The sequence below is a fragment of the Oncorhynchus gorbuscha genome, linkage group LG08 (genome assembly GCF_021184085.1).
Source record: "Oncorhynchus gorbuscha isolate QuinsamMale2020 ecotype Even-year linkage group LG08, OgorEven_v1.0, whole genome shotgun sequence".
In the NCBI taxonomy this organism is placed as follows: domain Eukaryota; kingdom Metazoa; phylum Chordata; class Actinopteri; order Salmoniformes; family Salmonidae; genus Oncorhynchus; species Oncorhynchus gorbuscha.
In genome coordinates this window covers 4,625,263-4,646,064 of record NC_060180.1, presented here as the reverse complement: position 1 = coordinate 4,646,064, position 20,802 = coordinate 4,625,263, and the positions used below count along the sequence as shown (strand labels likewise).

General features: G+C 45.0%; 1 protein-coding gene across 6 annotated transcripts in view; it reads left to right on the top strand.

Annotated features, from left to right (window-relative positions):
- The window catches only part of LOC124041115 (E3 ubiquitin-protein ligase MARCHF8-like), a 165,029-nt gene that overhangs the window by 120,672 nt on the left and 23,555 nt on the right, over positions 1-20,802 (top strand). For 4 of the 6 annotated variants that reach the window (XM_046358299.1, XM_046358297.1, XM_046358298.1 and 1 more), the window contains 2 exons: positions 16,355-16,434; positions 17,039-18,031. In XM_046358299.1, the coding sequence (XP_046214255.1) occupies positions 16,355-16,434; positions 17,039-18,031 (1,073 nt within the window). The remainder of the gene's footprint in view (positions 1-16,354; positions 16,435-17,038; positions 18,032-20,802) is intronic. The other 2 variants (XM_046358302.1, XM_046358301.1) reach the window with 1 other exon arrangement.

Sequence of the window (20,802 nt, the reverse complement as noted above, 5' to 3'; positions counted from 1 at the left end):
GACAGTCAGTCAGAACCATGCACTAGGCCTATCTACCAGTATAGGCAGGTCGACCACCAGACAGTCAGTCAGAACCATGCACTAGGCCTATCTACCAGTATAGGCAGGTCGACCACCAGACAGTCAGTCAGAACCATGCACTAGGCCTATCTACCAGTATAGGCAGGTCGACCACCAGACAGTCAGTCAGAACCATGCACTAGGCCTATCTACCAGTATAGGCAGGTCGACCACCAGACAGTCAGTCAGAACCATGCACTAGGCCTATCTACCAGTATAGGCAGGTCGACCACCAGACAGTTAGTCAGAACCATGCACTAGGCCTATCTACCAGTATAGGCAGGTCGACCACCAGACAGTTAGTCAGAACCATGCACTAGGCCTATCTACCAGTATAGGCAGGTCGACCACCAGACAGTCAGTCAGAACCATGCACTAGGCCTATCTACCAGTATAGGCAGGTCGACCACCAGACAGTCAGTCAGAACCATGCACTAGGCCTATCTACCAGTATAGGCAGGTCGACCACCAGACAGTTAGTCAGAACCATGCACTAGGCCTATCTACCAGTATAGGCAGGTCGACCACCAGACAGTCAGTCAGAACCATGCACTAGGCCTATCTACCAGTATAGGCAGGTCGACCACCAGACAGTTAGTCAGAACCATGCACTAGGCCTATCTACCAGTATAGGCAGGTCGACCACCAGACAGTTAGTCAGAACCATGCACTAGGCCTATCTACCAGTATAGGCAGGTCGACCACCAGACAGTTAGTCAGAACCATGCACTAGGCCTATCTACCAGTATAGGCAGGTCGACCACCAGACAGTCAGTCAGAACCATGCACTAGGCCTATCTACCAGTATAGGCAGGTCGACCACCAGACAGTCAGTCAGAACCATGCACTAGGCCTATCAAACGGCAATCAAAAGCTGTTTTGCGCGATGCTGTATCATGCAATTTCTTGGTCTACAATGTCTCGCAACTTCAGTAAAGTATTCATCAATGAATAGGCTAGAATATTCTACACGACACACACTCGCATCATTACGGAGAGAAAGAGTAGACGAGCCAGCATGGGGGAGGGAGAGAGAGGAGGGGGCAGGCAGAAAGAGCCGTCTGTGCGCATATATATGTCTTGGTAATCTGTAACGTTATCTTGCAATGTCTTGTCTTGTATTCCTCGCAAATTCACCAAGATAGCCTCTCTGGTTTTTAACTTTCCCCAGGCCATACACAGAAAATACTATGTTTTGTGATAACTGTGATTTTAATCTTGTAGAAAAAAAAACATTTTTTTTGGTAAGGAATTTTTCTTAGAGAACTGCACTTCCCGATTTGGCCTTGTTTTTCATCAATGCTCGTTAAGAAATGCTACTGGCCATGACTGAAGGCAAACGAGTTGTCTTCGGGGTGTGGTTTCATTTGGGTGTTTTTTTGGGGGGGGGGGGTATGCCGTTTAATCACAACAAACAAGGGCTAATTCAGTTTTATGTGGGAGCTAAAGTAGAGAAGAAGAAGTAAATAGAATGTAAAACCGGTGCTAACCTTGTGTTAAGCCAAGCTGACAGAAGCTAGTTAGCATAGCTTGGGGGATAGCTATCTGCAGTTGGCTAGCCTGTCTGATGTTAGCTAGCTGATATTTCTCTGTCAAATTACAGTTTTGCTAAGATAGCAAGAAACAGTGTCTGGAATCAAATAATATAGATGACTTGGTTCGAGAAGAGTTCCTAGTATACATGTTATTCATTTCGTTCCAACATCACTAGAGCAGCTACCATATTGCTACTGAAATAAACCTATTACTGTGGTCAGAGCTGAGAGGATGTGCTGCACCAACTCAATGCCATACAAATTCTGAGTCAAATTAAATCTATTTTATGAAGCCCTTTCTACATTAGAAGTTGTCACAAAATGCTTTACAGATACCCAGCCTAAAACCCCAAACAGCAAGCAATGCACAGGCAGAAGCACATAAGACCAGTCTACATATTATTTCATTTGCACCTCTTTCATCCTACAAACTAGCTATGAGCTTCTGTTAAGAGAACCTAGATGTATCAAGCATGGTACTAGTTGAGCTGCTCCAGCTGTGTCTTATTGGGCCCTGGGAGGCCTCCCATACTGATTTGGGAGTACAGTATTAAAGTATTATATCTCTGACAAAAACACACACACACAGCTCTGACCTGCAGCTCTCTGAGCTGCCCTTCATCAGTCACGCTAATGTAACGGATGTGAAGCGGCTAGCTTAGTTAGCTGAGCGCGCTAAATAGCGTTTCAATCGGTGATGTCACCTGCTCTGAGACCTTGTAGTAGTAGTTCCCCTTGCTCTGCAAGGGCCACTGCTTTTGTGGAGCGATGGGTAACGATGCTTCGAGGGTGACTGTTGTTGATGTGTGCAGAGGGTCCCTGGTTCGCGCCTGGGTATGGGCGAGGGGACGGTCTAAAGTTATACTGTTACACTAACTAACATAATGCAGTTTGGGAGATACTGTTGTAGTTTGGGAGACACTCCAGTAGTTTGGGAGACACTCCAGTAGCTTAGGAGACACTCCAGTAGTTTGGGAGATACTCCAGTAGTTTGGGAGACACTCCAGTAGTTTGGGAGACACTGCTGTAGTTTGGGAGACACTCCAGTAGTTTGGGAGACACTCCTGTAGTTTGGGAGACACTCCTGTAGTTTGGGAGACACTCCTGCAGTTTGGGAGACATTCCTGTAGTTTGGGAGACACTACTGCAGTTTGGGAGACACTCCTGCAGTTTGGGAGACACTCCTGCAGTTTGGGAGACACTCCTGTAGTTTGGGAGACACTCCTGTAGTTTGGGAGACACTCCTGTAGTTTGGGAGACACTCCTGTAGTTTGGGAGACACTCCTGTAGTTTGGGAGACACTCCTGCAGTTTGGGAGACACTCCTGCAGTTTGGGAGACACTCCTGTAGTTTGGGAGACACTCCTGTAGTTTGGGAGACACTCCTGTAGTTTGGGAGACACTCCTGTAGTTTGGGAGACACCGCTGTAGTTTGGGAGACACCGCTGTAGTTTGGGAGACACCGCTGTAGTTTGGGAGACACTCCTGCAGTTTGGGAGACACTCCTGCAGTTTGGGAGACACTCCTGCAGTTTGGGAGACACCGCTGTAGTTTGGGAGACACCACTGTAGTTTGGGAGACACTCCTGCAGTTTGGGAGACACTCCTGCAGTTTGGGAAACACTTATACAGTTTGGGAGACACTGCTGTAATTTGAGAGACACTGCTGTAGTTTTGGGTAATTTCTTATGGTTTGTTACAGTTTGCAGTAGTTTGCGGAAATTTGCTACTGTTTAGGCCCGGTCTCTTGTTCTCTCTCCAATGCTGACAGTTCGTTCACACTCTCACTATTTGGTTTGGAGCACACTGCACTTTGCAGTTTGTAAAAACAAGTGATTTTAATTTTGGAAATCTGTTCCAAAGTATTCCCACTCATAATAGATATATGTGATCGTATACAAATGTAAGCAATTATATCTGTTTGGGCTTATTGTGGTCAATTTGCAGTATACAAATGATTTGTAATTATGTTCCGGCCCCCTGACCATTCAAGAAAAAAATCGCACTGCGGTTGAATCTAGTTGATGATCCCTGATATAAGGTGTCAGAGTGGGTGAAAACGTGCGTTGGTGATGGAATTTCACTTCTTTATGTTATAAAATGCATTTTACCAAGACAAATATCATTCATGTTCTGAATCATTCAGTGGGGTCTTTCTCTAACATATTATAAAAGTTATATTCAAAAAGTGGGATTTCGTAACCCATATTCCTCGTAACGACCTTTGAGAATGTAACATTTTGTGGTCGTCAAAGTTGTTTCTGGGGGTCACCGCTGAATGAAATGTAAAAGGCTTGGAAAGTAAATAGCTTGGTATACGCTCAGTGCTCCGTTGACATTTCATAGAGAGACGCTTGTTTTTGTGAGAAATCTACTAAAATATGAAATACTACATGTCATGTCTCAATCAATGTACTGTATATACACCTCTTATTGTTTTATGTCCTGCGGATTCAAGAAGAAATATGATGAGTTCAATGGGAAAGTGAGCCTGTCAAGTAGCCAGTGGCCTCAGTTCTTGCACAGCATCCAGACTAGCTGATGAGAATTTTCAAGATTTATGATCACTTTTTTCCTCTGGCATTGATTTAGTCACCCTAATTCTGGCCACCCTACAAGGGTAAAAACTCCAATCACTTTTGAACGGATTATGATAGAGACATGAGCTTTGGACTTTTGGTTTTCTTACAGGGTTGTCTAGACACTTATAATTTATTATTTGACCCATTTTGTCAAAATATACTTTTTTGATTGGACACCCTACAGTATACTATTTATTTTGTGCTGCTATGCAACTGCATAAACCAATTATTTTCTATTGACCTTTCATGTTCCTATGTGGCTGAATAGGCCTCCTGTCTTGTACATTCTGTTTCTTTCTCCAATTCCTTCACCTTGCTTTTAGACCATGAGGAAGTGACCGTAGACTATTTTCTTTATACTACTATACAATTGCCACAGTCGTACCAATATAACTCACATGCAGGCCATCTGCGTCTTGGCTAGTAGATGTTCCTCGCACCTTTTGGCAGTAGGATTAATTATTTTGATTGAAATCTGCTCTCGGTAGCAATCGCTGCTGATTCTTCAAGTTGTTATTGTGGTAAGTGTCATGGTAACTAGTTTGGATTGAGTCTGCCTCTTCTTGGTTATTTGCTTTGGTCTTAGGCCTCAGTAAGACTCATACCATTGAGATGACTTTATCTCATTGAGGAGAAATACCTGAAATTTAAAGAACAAGGATATGTTTGCTGTACAAACAGAGAGCAGAGAGTTGGTTAGAGATGTGTTTGAGGTATTACCAGGAATGGTAAATGGTGTGTTTATTCTGACACACATTAACAGACTCTGTTAGAACTTGCCATGACTGTGGGCTCGTTTCCTGCAGGGATCACATACACATTCTGAAAAATGTATTCATTCATTGTACTTTAAGTCACTTTGGATAGAAGCTTCTAACTTCGTCTATGTTGCAAAGATTTAGTTTTTACTGTTTATTTTATCATCTGCTTCATACAGTTCTAATGATACTGGATAGAATCAATAAAAAGTACATTGTATAATGTTAGTACAGTTTATAGCCCCTGACCATCAATACCTGATCCATTCTGATCTGTGCTCGTAGTCATACAGATTGGCAGACAATGATTGGATTTACCTTAATAGAAACAAATCTTCTTGTCTCTGGATTTTTGTTCTATTTCTGTCTGTGGACATCATGTTCATTCACATTAAATACTTCTGTCTTTATTCTTCTTAGTCTCTACTATTCTCCATCTAGACCGAGAGGGGTATAGAGAAGCGATGAGAAGGGTGAGATGATGGGAGAGGGGGATCAATTAGAGAGAGAGGGAGAGGAGTGATATATACATACGTTTAGTACCGTAAATCATTCAGGGATTGTCAAGCATTTATAGAAGCCCCATTTTTACTGTATATCTGATAGTTTTACAGATAACAAATTCATGTCATCATTATTCCCGTCTATCTCTTGCTGGTGTTTAATAAAAGACTATGTAAATGTTCTCCTTCCACGGTTAAATATAGTCTTGTCTGTTTGATCATAAAGACAGCTCCTCCGTTTCGATCCTCTCACACTCCTATGTGCTTCTCTTTTCCTTCCTGTATGTGTTTACATAGTGGTGGTCCTTCTGTAGCTCAGTTGGTAGAGCATGGCGCTTGTAATGCCAGGGTAGTGGGTTCAATCCCCGGGACCACCCATACGTAGAATGTATGCACACATGACTGTAAGACAGACACAGAAGGAGATAAAAGCAGTGAGAGCGAGGGATACAGATATGGAGAGGGAAATGGCACAGAAGGATATTATTATTATTATATAAAAAAACGAGAGATAGAAAGAAAATCAGCCGACAGAGAGAGATACGGAGAGCGAGGCAGACAGACACAGGAGAGCCAGCAAGAGAGAGAGGGATACAGATATGGAGAGGGAGGCAGACAGACACAGAAGGAGAGACAGCTACAGCAAGAGAGAGAGAGATACAGTTACTGAGAGGGAGGCAGACAAGGAGGCAGCCAGACAGAAGGAGAGACAGCTACAGTGAGAGCGAGGGATACAGATATGGAGAGGGAGAGCGAGGCAGACAGACACAGAAGGAGAGACCTGCTACAGCGAGAGCGAGGGATACAGATATGGAGAGGGAGAGGGAGGCAGACAAGGAGGCAGACAGACACAGAAGGAGAGACAGCTACAGCGAGAGTGAGGGATACAGATACGGAGAGGGAGAGCGAGGCAGACAGACACAGGAGAGACAGCTAAAGTGAGAGAGAGGGATACATAGAGGGAGAGCGAGGCAGACAGACACAGGAGAGACAGCTACAGTGAAAGAGAGGGATACAGATACGGAGAGGGAGAGCGAGGCAGAAAGGGAGGCAGACAGGCAGAAGGAGAGACAGCTACAGTGAGAGAGAGGGATACGGATACGGAGAGGGAGAGCGAGGCAGACAGGGAGGCAGACAGGCAGAAGGAGAGACAGCTACAGTGAGAGAGAGGGATACGGATACGGAGAGGGAGAGCGAGGCAGACAGGGAGGCAGACAGGCAGAAGGAGAGACGGCTACAGTGAGAGAGAGGGATACGGATACGGAGAGGGAGAGCGAGGCAGACAGGGAGGCAGACAGGCAGAAGGAGAGACAGCTACAGTGAGAGAGAGGGATACAGATACGGAGAGGGAGAGCGAGGCAGACAGGGAGGCAGACAGGCAGAAGGAGAGACAGCTACAGTGAGAGAGAGGGATACAGATACGGATACGGAGAGGGAGAGCGAGGCAGACAGCGAGGCAGACAGGCAGAAGGAGAGACAGCTACAGTGAGAGAGAGGGATACAGATACGGAGAGGGAGAGCGAGGCAGACAGGGAGGCAGACAGGCAGAAGGAGAGACAGCTACAGTGAGAGAGAGGGATACGGATACGGAGAGGGAGAGCGAGGCAGACAGGGAGGCAGACAGGCAGAAGGAGAGACAGCTACAGTGAGAGAGAGGGATACAGATACGGATACGGAGAGGGAGAGCGAGGCAGACAGGGAGGCAGACAGGCAGAAGGAGAGACAGCTACAGCGAGAGAGAGGGATACGGATACGGAGAGGGAGAGCGAGGCAGACAGGGAGGCAGACAGGCAGAAGGAGAGACAGCTACAGTGAGAGAGAGGGATACAGATACGGATACGGAGAGGGAGAGCGAGGCAGACAGCGAGGCAGACAGGGAGGCAGACAGACACAGAAGGAGACAGCTACAGCGAGGGTGAAAGGCAGGGATGGACATTGAATTTTTTATTGATCTCGTCAGCCCCTGAGCTATGAATTGCCCCTTAGTTCCAGATTGAATCAATAGGTAATTAGTGGGTGGTACATAGTAGAGACTAAAACACAGTGCCTGTAGCTCGGTAGGCTTCTGATAGCAGAGCTTCTGTTCTCTACAGCAGGTGTACTGGGACACTGGATATTACCTCACTCCTCTACTACCACTGAGTATGAGAAAGGAATTCTGATCCCATTTGTTACTACCACACCAGTGCTGCTAATATGTGTCTTAATGAGGTATAGAGAGCTTATTCACGGCCATGAACATGATCTTTAAAATCAAGGCTAGCGGGCAGGATTGAAGTACTCTATTGAGTCTATGGAAAAAGTGAACACTTTCCTCATGTTCGACCTTTAAATTAACAGCCAATTAATAAACCAAACCAACTGAAAATATATCTGTAGAAGTAGTTTAGTATTCAAATTGGTTCTCCAAGTGTTTTTTCCAAATGTTTTGCCAGCTAGTCGCAATGTAATGTGAGCTAGCAGCCAGCTGTACTGTGTATGTTTGATCGCCATTCTGACAGCTTCCCTCTGAATTCCTTTTATCTCCTAAGTCAGGGGTGTGAAACTCAATCAGCACATGGGCCATATTGGAAAAAAAACACAACGAATTCATGGGCCAGACATAGCCTATTCTGTATTATTTTACGTACAAACAATTGGCCCAAACTGGCCATTGTTTTATTTGAATAAATATGGCCCTTTTATAATATCCACTGATGTACATAGCATTTTAAAATATTAAAATAAAATAAAATTTCATAAGTCACATCCGCTGAATACAACAGGTGTAGTAGACCTTACAGAGAAATGCGTACCTACAAGCCCCTAACCAACAATGCAGCTAAAATAAATAGGGATAAGGAGAAGAAATAAAAGTAACAAGTAATTAAAGAGCAGCAGTAAAATAACAATAGCTAGACTATAAACAGGGTACCGGTACAGAGTCAATGTGCTGGTGCACCGGTTAGTTGAGGGAATATTGTATATACATGTTGGTAGAGTTATTAAAGGGACTGTGCAAATAGTCTGGGTAGCCAATTGATTAGATGTTCAGGAGTCTTATGGCTTTGGGGGTATTTAGAAGCTATTTAGAAGCCTCTTGGACCTAGACTTGGTGCTCCGGTACCACTTGTCATGCGGTAGCAGAGAGAACAGTCGATGACCAGGGTGGCTGGAGTATTTGACCATGTTTAGGGCTTTCCTCTGACACCGCCTGTTATAGATGTCCTGGATGGCAGGAAGCTTGACCTTGGTGATGTACTGGGCCGTTCACACTATCCTCCGTAGTGCCTTGCGGTCGGAGGCCGAGCAGTTGCCATACCAGGCAGTGATGCAACCAGTCAGGATGCTTTTGATGGTGCAGCTGTAGAACCTTTTGAGGATCTGAGGACCCAGATTTAATGATGGTGTTGGGGTTGTGCCTGGATGTGCAGTCATGAGTGAACAGGGAGTACAGGAGGGGACTGAGCACGCACCCCTGATGGGCCCCTGTGTTGAGGATCAACATGGCGGATGTGTTGTTACCTACCCTCACCACCTGGGGGCGGCCCGTCAGGAAGTCCAGGATCCAGTTGCAGAGGGAGGTGTTTAGTCCCAGGGTCCTTAGCTTAGTGATGAGCTTTAAGGGCACGATGGTGTTGAATGCTGAGCTGTAGTCAATGAATTGCAATCTAACATAGGTGTTCCTTTTGTCCAGGTGGGAAAGGGCAGTGTGGAGTGCAATAGAGATTGCACCATCTGTGGATCTGTTGGGGCGATATGCAAATTCAGGTGGGTCTAGGGTTTCCGGGATAATGGTGTTGATGTGAGCCATGACCAGCCTTTCAAAGCACTTCATGGCTACAGACGTGAGTGCTAGGGGTCGGTAGTCATTTAGGCAGGTTACCTTAGTGTTCTTGGGCACAGGGACTATGGTGGTCTGCTTAAAACATATTGGTATTACAGATTCGGACAAATCAAATCACATTTTATTTGTCACATACACATAGTTAGCAGATGTTAATGCGAGTGTAAGTGAAATGCTTGTGCTTCTAGTTCCGACCATGCAGTAATGTCTAACAAGTAATCTTAACAATTTCACAACAACTACATATGTTCATAAAAATATGTGGATGAGCGATGCAGTAGACAAGATGCAGTAGATGGTATAGAGTACAGTATATACATATGAGCTGAGTAATGTAGGGTATGTAAACATTATATAAAGTGGCATTGTTTAAAGTGGCTAGTGATATATTTATTACATCCAATTTTTTAATTATTAATGGCTAGAGATTTGAGTCAGTATGTTGGCAGCAGCCACTCAATGTTAGTGGTGGCTGTTTAACAGTCTGATGGCCTTGAGATAGAAGCTGTTTTTCAGTCTTTCTGTCCCCGCTTTGATGCACCTGTACTGACCTCGCCTTCTGGATGATAGTGGGGTGAACAGGCAGTGGCTCGGGTGGATGTTGACCTTGATGATCTTTTTGGCCTTCCTGTGACATCGGGTGGTGTAGGTGTCTTGGAGGGCAGGTAGTTTTCCCCCAGTGATGCGTTGTGCAGACCTCACTACCCTCTGGAGAGCCTTGCGGTTGTGAGCGGAGCAGTTGCCTTACCAGGTGGTGATACAGCCGGACAGGATGCTCTCGATTATGCGTCTGTAAAAGTTTGTGTGTTTTTGGTGACAAGACAAATTGCTACAGCCTCCTGAGGTTGAAGAGGCGCTGTTGCGCCTTCTTCACAATGCTGTCTTTGTGGGTGGACCAATTCAGTTTGTCTGTGATGTGTACACCGAGGAACTTAAAACTTTCCACCTTCTCTACTACTGTCCCGTTGATGTGGATAGGGGGCTGCTCCCTCTGCTGTTTCCTGAAGTCCACGATCATCTCCTTTGTTTTGTTGACATTGTGTGTGAGGTTATTTTCCTGACACCACTCCGAGGGCCCTCACCTCCTCCCTGTAGGCTGTCTCGTCGTTGTTGGTAATCAAGCCTACCACTGTAGTGTCGTCTGCAAACTTGATGATTGAGTTGGAGGCGTGCATGGCCACTCAGTCATGGGTGAACAGGGAGTACAGGAGAGGGCTGAGAATGCACACTTGTGGGGCTCCAGTGTTGAGGATCAGCGGGGTGGAGATGTTGTTTCCTACCCACACCACCTGGGGACGCCTTGTCAGGAAGTCCAGGAACCAGTCGCACAGGGCGGGGTCGAGACCCAGGCTTAATGATGATTTTGGAGGCTACTATGGTGTTAAATGCTGAGCTGTAGTTGATGAACTGCATTCTCACATAGGTATTCCTCTTGTCCAGATGGGTTAGGACAGTGTGCAGTGTGATTGCGATTGCGTTGTCTGTGGACCTATTGGGGAGGTATGCGAATTGGAGTGGGTCTAGGGTGTCAGGTAGGCTGGAGGTGATATGGTCCTTGACTAGTCTCTCAAAGCACTTCATGATGACGGTGAGTGCTACGGGGCGATAGTAATTTAGCTCAGTTATCTTTAGCCTTAGCTTTCTTGGGAACAGGAACAATGGTGGCCCTCTTGAATCATGTGGGAACAGCAGACTGGGATAAGGATAGATCGACTATGTCTGTAAACACACCAGCCAGCTTGTCTGCTCATGCTCTTAGGACACGGCTAGGGATGCTGGGCCGGCAGCCTTGAGAGGGTTCACTCATGTTGGCTGCAGTGAAGGAGAGCCCGCAGGTTTTGGAAGCGGGCCATGGTGGTGGAACTGTCTTGTCCTCAAAGCGAGCAAAGAAGCTGTTTGCCTCGAAGCGAGCATAGAAGTAGTTTAGCTCGTCTGGTAGGCTCATGTCACTGGGTAGCTCTCGGCTATGCTTCCCTTTGTAGTCTGTAATTGTTTGCAAGCCCTGTAGTACGATTCCATCCTAGTCCTTTATTGATGCTTTACCTGTTTGATTGTTTGTCGGAGGCCATAGCATGATTTCTTAGAGGCTTCCAGGTAAGAGGGCTCCTGAGTGGCACAGTGGTCTAAAGACACTGCATTTCAGTGCAAGAGGTGTCACAATGCTTACAGTTTTAGAAATATTTAGGGATAACTTATTCCTTGCCACCCACTCTGAAACTAACTGCAGCTCTTTGTTGAGTGTTGCAGTCATTTCATTCGCTGTAGTAGCTGATGTGTATAGTGTTGAGTCATATGCATGCAAAGAAACTACGGCTTAACTCAGTCAATGGCATGTCGTTAGTAAAAATTGGAAAAGCAAGGGGCCTAAACAGCTAACCTGGGGATTTCCTGATTCTAACTGGATTATATTTGATAGGCTTCCATTAAAGAACACCCTCTAAGTTCTGTTGGACAAGTAACTCCTTTTCCACATTATAGGTGTCGGTGTAAAGCCATAACATATGTTCTGCTAAATGACTTAAATGTAAATGTTTTTCCAGCAGCAAACTATGATCAATAATATCAAAAGCTGCATTGAAGTCAAACAAGACAGCCCCCACAATAATTTTATCATCAATTTCTCTCAGCCAATTATCAGTCATTTGTGTAAGTGCTGTGCTTGTTGATTGTCCTTTCCTATAAGCATGCTGAAATTCTGTTGTCGATTTGTTTACTGTAAAATAGCATTGTATCTGGTCAAACACATTTTTTCCCAGAAGTTTACGAAGGGTTGGTAATCAATCAGCCTGGTCGGTTACTTGAGCCAGTAAAGAGGGCTTTACTATTCTTGAGTAGGGCTTCCCTCCAGGCCTGAGGGCACACGGTCTCTAGTAGGCTTAAATTTAAGATGTGGCAAATAGCAGTGGCAAAATCGCCTGCTGTTATCCTCCCTCAGTAATTTTCCATCTAGATTGTCAGACCCTGCTGGCTTGTCATTGTTGATAAACAACAATAATCTTTTCACCTCTTCCACACTGACTTTACAGAATTCAAAAGTACAATTCTTGTCTTTCATAAATTGGTCAGATATACTTGGATGTGTAGTGTCTGCGTTTGTTGCTGGCATGTCTTCCATAAGTTTGCTTATCTTGCAATGAAAAGGTCATTAAAGTAGTTTGCAATATCAGTGGGCTTTGTGATGAATGAGCCATCTGATTCAATGAATGAACGAGCCGAGTAGGCTTTTTTCCCCCAAAATGTAATTTGAGGTGCCCAAAGGTTTTTACTATATTTCTTTATATCATTTATCTTTGTTTCGTAGTGTAGTTTCTTTTAATTTAGTTTAGTCACATGATTTCTTAATTTGCAGTATGTTTCCCAGTCAGTTGGGCTGCCAGACTTAATTGCCATACCTTTTGCCTCTTCCCTCTCAACCATACAATTTTCCAATCCCCCATCAATCCAACCGTTTTTACAGTCATTTCATTAATGGGTGCGTGTTTTCCAGTTACTACTGGAATAAGTAGTTTCATAAATGTGTCAAGTGCAGCGTCTGGTTGCTCCTCATTACACACCACAGACCAGCAAATATTCTTTACATCATCAACATATGAATCACTACAAAGCGTATTGTATGACCTCTTACACACTATATTAGGCCAAGCCTTTGGAACTTTGGTATTCCTAAATATGGCTATTATATTGTGATCACTACATCCTTTGGATTTGTATACTGCTTTAAAGCAAATATCTGCAGCATTAGTAAAGATATGAACAATACATGTTGATGATTTAATGCCTGTGCTGTTTGTAACTTCCCTGGTAGGTTGACTGACAACCTGATCCAGGTTGCAGGCACTGGTTACAGTTTGAAGTTTTTTAACTGAGTGGGCAGCTTGATGATAGCCAGTCAATATTTAAATCACCCAGAAAATATACGTCTCTGTTATATCACATACATTATCAAGCATTTCACACACACTATCCAGACACTGACTGTTAGCAGTTGGTGGTCTATAGCAGCTTCCCATAAGAATGGGCTTTAGGTGAGGCAGATGAACCTGTAGCCATATTACCTCAACAGTATTTAACATTAGATCTTCTCTAAGTTTTACAGGAATGTGGTTCTGAATATAGTGTGGTCTACAGCTTATCATGAGATACTCTACCTCAGGTGAGCAATAGCTGGAGACTTTCTTAGATATCGTGCACCAGCTGTTATTTCAAAAATACATAGTCCCCCGCCCCTTGTCTTACCAGACGCCGCTGTTCTATCCTGCCGGTACAGCGTATAACCAGCCAGCTGTATGTTGATAGTGTCGTCGTTCAGTCACGACTCCGTGAAACATAAGATATTACAGTATTGAATGTCCTGTTGGTAGTTTAATCTTACGCGTAGGTCATCAATTTTATTCTCCAAAGATTGCACGTTTGCTAGCAGAGTGTATGGAAGTGGGGGTTTATTCGATTGCCTATGAATTCTCAGAAGGCAGCCTGCCCTCTGGCACCTTTTTCTCTGCCTCCTCTTCAAGCAAATTACGGGGATCTGGGCCTGTTCCCGAGAAAGCAGTATATTATTTGTGTTGGGCTGTCAGACTCCTTAAAGGTAAAAATTTAAGGATTTTGCCAGTCCATGGTGTGTAATCGCAGTCCTGATGTCCAGAAGTAATTTTCGGTCATAAGAGACGTAGCTGCAACATTATGTACAAAATACATTTAAAAAAATAAGTTACAAACAATGCAAATGAACGAACAAAAAACACAATAATTTGGGTACACATAGAACGTCAGCCTTCTTCTCCGGTGCCATTTTACTGAAGAGATAAATAGGTTTAGGTTATTCATTGTCAACCTTACATTTCGGTTGAAATGTAGCCAAAAGTCAAGTGGATGCGCACCAAAACGTCGAACTTACATATTATATGTCGACTAAACTTGTCAAACTAAGTTCATAATCAAGCTTTAACATGTTATAAAGGTGTACAGCAATCGTGAGGACGAACAGAAACGTATGCATTGTATAATCGATCTTGGAAAAAAGACAGGACCGGAGCAGAGCGCGCATGAGAGTGACCTGTTTTTTTGCGTGACCGAAAGGTTTCGGCCCGCCAAAACTCGTGAGCGCTCGATTCTCACAATGAGAATCCCCATTGAAAGCTGAGAACGCGCTGAAGACAAAGAGACTGTTCCCAGACCTGTAGGTGCTTGGGGAGGGTGGGGGCGATGATGTCAAAGTTGGGCCAACTTTTCTGATGACAAGAGAGAGTTTGGGAGAATGACTGCCCTGAGAGTTCTGCTTTACATACAGACATAATTTAAATGGTTTTAGAAGCTTTAGAGTGTTTTCTATTCAATAATATTTTTTATTTGCATATATTAGCAACTTTTGACAACAAAAAAATGATGTTTACTATGGGCATGCAATTACTCCAGCGGGGGCAGTAAACAGCCCTATCCCCAAGAGGTTTTAACTTGTTGACAAACAAGATTACATTTTCTGTAGGCTACAGCAATGACCTGATAGAACGGAAACTTACATTTACATTACATTTAAGTCATTTAGCAGACGCTCTTATCCAGAGCGACTTACAAATTGGTGCATGGACATTTAGCCTACACCACGTTTAATGTTTCGGTCTGTGCCATTAGTGATGACATGATACAGCGCACTGGCTGGCTCTTGTGTGTGTGTGTGGTAATGCACAGCAGTTTAGCGTGTATCACATTGGCAGTGGTTGCTGTGACATGTAGTGCAGCGCATCACGGGCGGTATGGAAGCTGGCCAAAATGAATTGACAACCCAAATCATTGCGCGGGCTGGATAGAAATGTGCATTCTGTGGAACTGAATGCTTAAAACGCGTCTACTAAATGGGATATAGTACACTGAACAAAAATATAAATGCCACATGCAACAATTTCTGAGTAACTGAGTTACAGTTCAAAAGGAAGAGTCTATTGAAATAAATGCATTAGGCCATAATCCATGGATTTCACATGACTGGGCAGGGGTGCAGTCATGGGTGGGTCTGGGAGGGATTAGGCCCACCCACTGGGGAGCCAGGCCCAGCCAATCAGAATGAGTTTTTCTCCACAAAATGACTTTATTACAGACAGGGATGTAAACAAATTGTGCACAAAATTTGAGAGAAATAAGCTTCTTGTGTTTCAGGATATTTGTTTTCAGCTCAGGCATTTATATTTTTGTTCAATGTATATCTGAGGAAGTATACAGCTAATCAGAGGCCAGCTCTCTCTCTCCTACTGCTCAGTGATTAGTGCTTTTCTAGTTTGTTTCGTTTCAATTATTAAAAAATAATAACGGTTTTCGATTTCGGTTCCAATAAAAATAAATAAACAAGAAATGCATTATGAAATAATGACAATACAATGATTAGAGCTTTCCAAGCCAAAAATAGTGAACATTCAATTGTCAAAATATTGTCTCTGTCAGGTCCACATTGGGTAGACATCAATAGAACATTTTAAATTACTATGAAATAATAAAATATTTTAGTTGTGTATATTACTTCGTTTTTATTTGATGACTATTATTTTGAATTCCTTAAAGTTATCATCTCGTGCTTGTTCAGGCAGTAGCAGCCTGCCAGCCAGACAAATTTATCATCTCGTGCTTGTTCAGGCAGTAGCCGCCTGCCAGCCAGACAAAGTTATCATCTCGTGCTTGCTCAGGCAGCAGCAGCCTGCCAGCCAGACAAAGTTATCATCTCGTGCTTGTTCAGGCAGTAGCAGCCTGCCAACCAGACAAAGTTATCATCTCGTGCTTGTTCAGGCAGTAGCAGCCTGCCAGCCAGACAAAGTTATCATCTTGTGCTTGCTCAGGCAGTAGCAGCCTGCCAGCCAGACAGTTATCTCTGTGATTCCCATACTATACTGTCTTTAGTCATCCTAGTTAACTAGGCATTTCACAAACTCTCTTATCCTTTCTCTTATCGTTGTGTTGTGTTTATTTCTCTCTCGTGTGGTTTGCGTGTATCTAACCTAACGTTGTCGGTTAATCACTCAGCACTACTCGTTACTGTATATGCAGGCATCTGGTGATGCCAATGAGACTAATCAGAGTTATTTTTGTATTTCTCGCTCTCTCCCTCAGGCGGGGAGCCCCACCTCCGTCAACGCCCCCTGCAACTTCTCACGAACGTCGGTCACCCCCTCCAACCAGGACATCTGCAGGTACTGTACACACACCTTTAAATAATAACCTTTGAACTCTAACCCCCTGACCTTTATCCCTCCAACCATGACATCTGCTGGTTTACATCCTTCAATTGCATTGGGCTGCTGAGGGCAAGGCAGACCCATGGATAGTTGATATAATGAAAGACGGGTCACAGATGGTGTTGCCTGATGCCAAACAGAATAGATAGGAGCTAGAGTTGGAAGTGAGGAGTACTACACTGTACTGAAGAAGAACACTTTATTGTCCATTGTCACATTGTCTGCTTTACACCAACCACCTTGTTTCCCTGTTTTAATTCTCCATCCTGTTTTCTTTCTTTGAATGCACGCTGGCCTTTTGTTTCATTTCTCTTTTTTCTACCCCTCTCTCCTCCCTCCTGCTTGTCTCTCTTCTCCTCTCTCCTGTACCGGTTTTCCACTATCATCCACCTGTCCATGCCTTCATCCCTCCACTCCTCCAACTTCCATCCCTTCATCCCTCCACTCCTCCAACTTCCATACCTTCATCCCTCCACTCCTCCAACTTCCATCCCTTCATCCCTCCACTCCTCCAACTTCCATCCCTCACCCCTCTATCCCTCCACTCCCTCACACACAGCCTTACCGTCACATCTCCAGATCAGTGCTCCCAGAAGCCTTTGCAGACCGCCGTGGTTCTATTGAACTCAAACGGCAAAACCTCTCAAGGGTCAGGAGGAGACATCTCCATGACAACCCTCTGCCTGGACGCACCCCCAGCCTTCAAGCCCCCCAAAGCCCGGGGCGGGGTCTCATTCGGAACGGAATGGTTTTCATTGCTCCGCCCCTCCACAGTCAATGGGACACTGAAGTTTTCTCACTCTCTGAACGATGTTGGCCAGCGCATGGATAGTCTCTGTAGTGGACTGCACTTCATAGACCGGACCTGTTCTGAAGGAGAGCTGGAGGTTAAACCCGAACCACCCAACACGGACCGTAAATCCAAGGCACTCAACGGCAAAGCAGCCACACTCCCACACCAGGCCTCAAACCTACCTTCGTTTCCCACGCACACACACACCCACACACACCCTCACCTCGTCCCCTCGTTCACCAACAACTACAAATACCTCAACCCCCAACACTGCCTCCAACCTCCCTCTACCGGCGTCCCCCCTCCTCCTCCTCCTAACTCCCAGCTCCACCCTCCCAGCTCCAACCTCCTCCGCCTCTTCCTCCCTTTCTCTCGCTCCTCTACTTCGGCCAGTCTCCAGTGTTCTGAGCTGGGGAGCTACGATTCCCGCCTCCACATCGCCAAATCCTTCAGCGCCCTGATGGGGGGCAGTGAGCCTCCCCTGGGGGGAGCAGAGGACCTCTTGGGAGATGATGAGGTGTTCGAGGTCCCCAAGGGAAGGACCGGGGCTTGGACAGGGGCTGGAATCCCAGGAAGAGATGCTGGAGGCGGGGTAGCGGCTCTCCTCGGGGAAGCCCCCCTCTGCTACATGGACGAAGACAGCGATCTGGACCAGTTTTCGTTTCTGGACCAGTGTTCATCACCCACCCACTCAGAGAAAACAGGGCCGCTCACTCCAGGCCCGCTCTCTCCCTATTCGCTGTCTGGAGACTGCTGCAGGTGGGTGATTCCTGGATTGTCACCCTGTGCTGTTTTGTGGTAGAGTTCCATAGAATGCCATTGCTGGATCCTGCTCACCCCTCCTGGGACGTGAAGTAGTAGAGTCCTGCCCAGCCCATCCTGTGAAGTGGTAGAGCCTGAACACCCCTGTGACGTGACGTGGAAGTAGAGTCCTTTGGTCCACCCCCATTCAACCTTGTGGTGCTAGATTACTGTGGTCCACCCCCTTTCAACCTTGTGGGTGCTAGAGTCCTGTGGTCCACCCCCTTCAACCTTGTGGTGGTAGAGTCCTGTGGTCCACCCCCTTCCAACCTTGCGGTGGTAGAGTCCTGTGGTCCACCCCCTTTCAACCTTGTGGTGCTAGAGTCCTGTGGTCCACCCCCTTTCAACCTTGTGGTGCTAGAGTCCTGTGGTCCACCCCCCTTCAACCTTGTGGTGGTAGAGTCCTGTGGTCCACCCCCTTCCAACCTTGTGGTGGTAGATTCCTGCACGCCACACACTCCCTGACCCAGCTCAAATGAGGTAGTTGTCCTGGGAGAGAGGAACATGAGCTCTCTGGGAGTGGGTTCAGGCTAGGGATCAACAGGCAGATTATTGGCTTCAAATAGCCTTATAAGGTATGACACACAGACGTATACACGCATACATGTATACACACACACTTTGTGTCAGACCAAGGTCGGTTAGCTCATGACCTGACTCGTGTCAGGAGTATGTACTGCGTAGGCAAGTGTAGGTGTGTGAGTGCAAGGCTTGCGTGGGTGTGTTTTATTTTTCTACTTGCTAAGTAGGATTTAAATGATTAAGTCTGGCAATCCACAGGGACAGACAGGCAGACAGAGAAACAGGCAGACAGAGAGACAGGCAGACAGAGAGAGGGGTGCGGATGGTGTTCTGACTTGACAGACAGAGAGGGAGAGGGAAGTAGAGAGAGACAGAGACAGAGACAGACGAACACACAGACACAGGTGGATGGTGTCCTGACTTGTTACTCCCTATAGAGAACAAGACAAGTATAGAACCTTAAGGAGCTTTGATTGAACTCTATTCCTAAAGTGGTGCACTATAAAGAGTAATAGGGTGCCATTTGGGATGTACTCAGGATTGAGATCACTACTGACACTTCCTGTTTGTATTTGTATTTATTATGGATCCCCATAGCAGCTACTCTTCCTGGGGTCCCTCAAAATTAAGGAAGTTTATACAATTTTAAAACAGTACAATACATTGACAGATTTCCCAACACACTGTGTGTCCTCAGGCCCCTACTCCACCACTGCCACATATCTACAGTACTACATCCGTGTGTGTGTGTGTGTGTGTGTGTGTGTGTGTGTGTGTGTGTGTGTGTGTGTGTGTGTGTGTGTGTGTGTGTGTGTGTGTGTGTGTGTGTGTGTGTGTGTGTGTGTGTGTGTGTGTGTGTGTGTGTGTGTGTGTGTGTGTGTGTGTGTGTTGCTTCACAGTCCCCATAAGGTGTTGTTTAATCATCTGTTTTTTAAATCTAATTTTACTGCTTGCATGGAATTTCCATGATTTCCATGTAGTCATGGCTCTATGTAGTACTGTGTGCCTCCCATAGTCTGTTCTGGACTTGGGGACTATGAAGAGACCTCTAGTGGCATGTCTTGTGGGATATGCATGGTTGTCCGAGCTGTGGGCCAGTAGTTTAGACAGACAGCTCGGTGCATTCAACATGTCAATACCTCTCATAAATAAAAGTAGTGATTAAGTCAATCTCTCCTCCACTTTCAGCCAGGAGAGATTGACATGCATATTATTAATATTAGCTCTCCAAAAGCCAGCCGTGCTGCCCTGTTCTGAGCCAATTGCAATTTTCCTGTCCTTTTTTGTGGCACTTGACCACACGACTGAACAGTAGTCAAGTTGCGACAAAACTAGGGCCTGTAGGACCTGCTTTGTTGATTGTGTTGTTAAGAAGGCAGAGCATCGCTTTATTACAGACAGACTTCTCCCCATCTTAGCTACTACTGCATCAACATGTTTTTACCATGACAGTTTACAATCTAGTGTTTCTCCAAGCAGTTTAGTCATCTCAACTTGCTCAATTTCCACATTATTTATTACAAGATTTAGTTGAGGTTTAGGGTTTAGTGAGTGTTTTTCCAAATACAATGCTTTTAGTTTTATAAATATTTAGGGATAACTTATTCCTTGCCACCCACTCTGAAACTAACTGCAGCTTTTTGTTGACTTTGAGTAAAGCCAGAGTTTCTATGTATGCATTTAACTCAACGCTATACACGTCAGCTACTACATCGACTAAACATTGGCAGTAATTTCAGTCGCTGTAGTAGCTGACGTTTATAGAGTTGAGTCATCTGCATACATAGAAACTCTGGCTTTACTCAAATCCAGTGGCATGTCGTTAGTACAAATTTGAAAAAGCAAGGGGCCTAAACAGCTACCCTGGGGATTTCCTGATTCTAACTGGATTATATTTGATAGACTTCCATTAAAGAACACCTTCTGTGTTTTGTTAGACAAGTAACTCTTTATCCACATTATAGCAGGGGGTATTAAGCCATAACACAAGTTTTTCCAGCAGCAGACTATGATCAATAATGTCAAAAGCTGCACTGAAGTCGAACAAGACAGCCCCCACAATCATTTTATCATCGATTTCTCTCAGCCAATCATCAGTCATTTGTGTAAGTGCTGTGTTAGTTGAGTGCCCTTCCTGATAAGCATGCTGAAATTCTGTTGTCTATTTGTTTACTGTAAAATAGCATTGTATCTGGTCAAACACATTT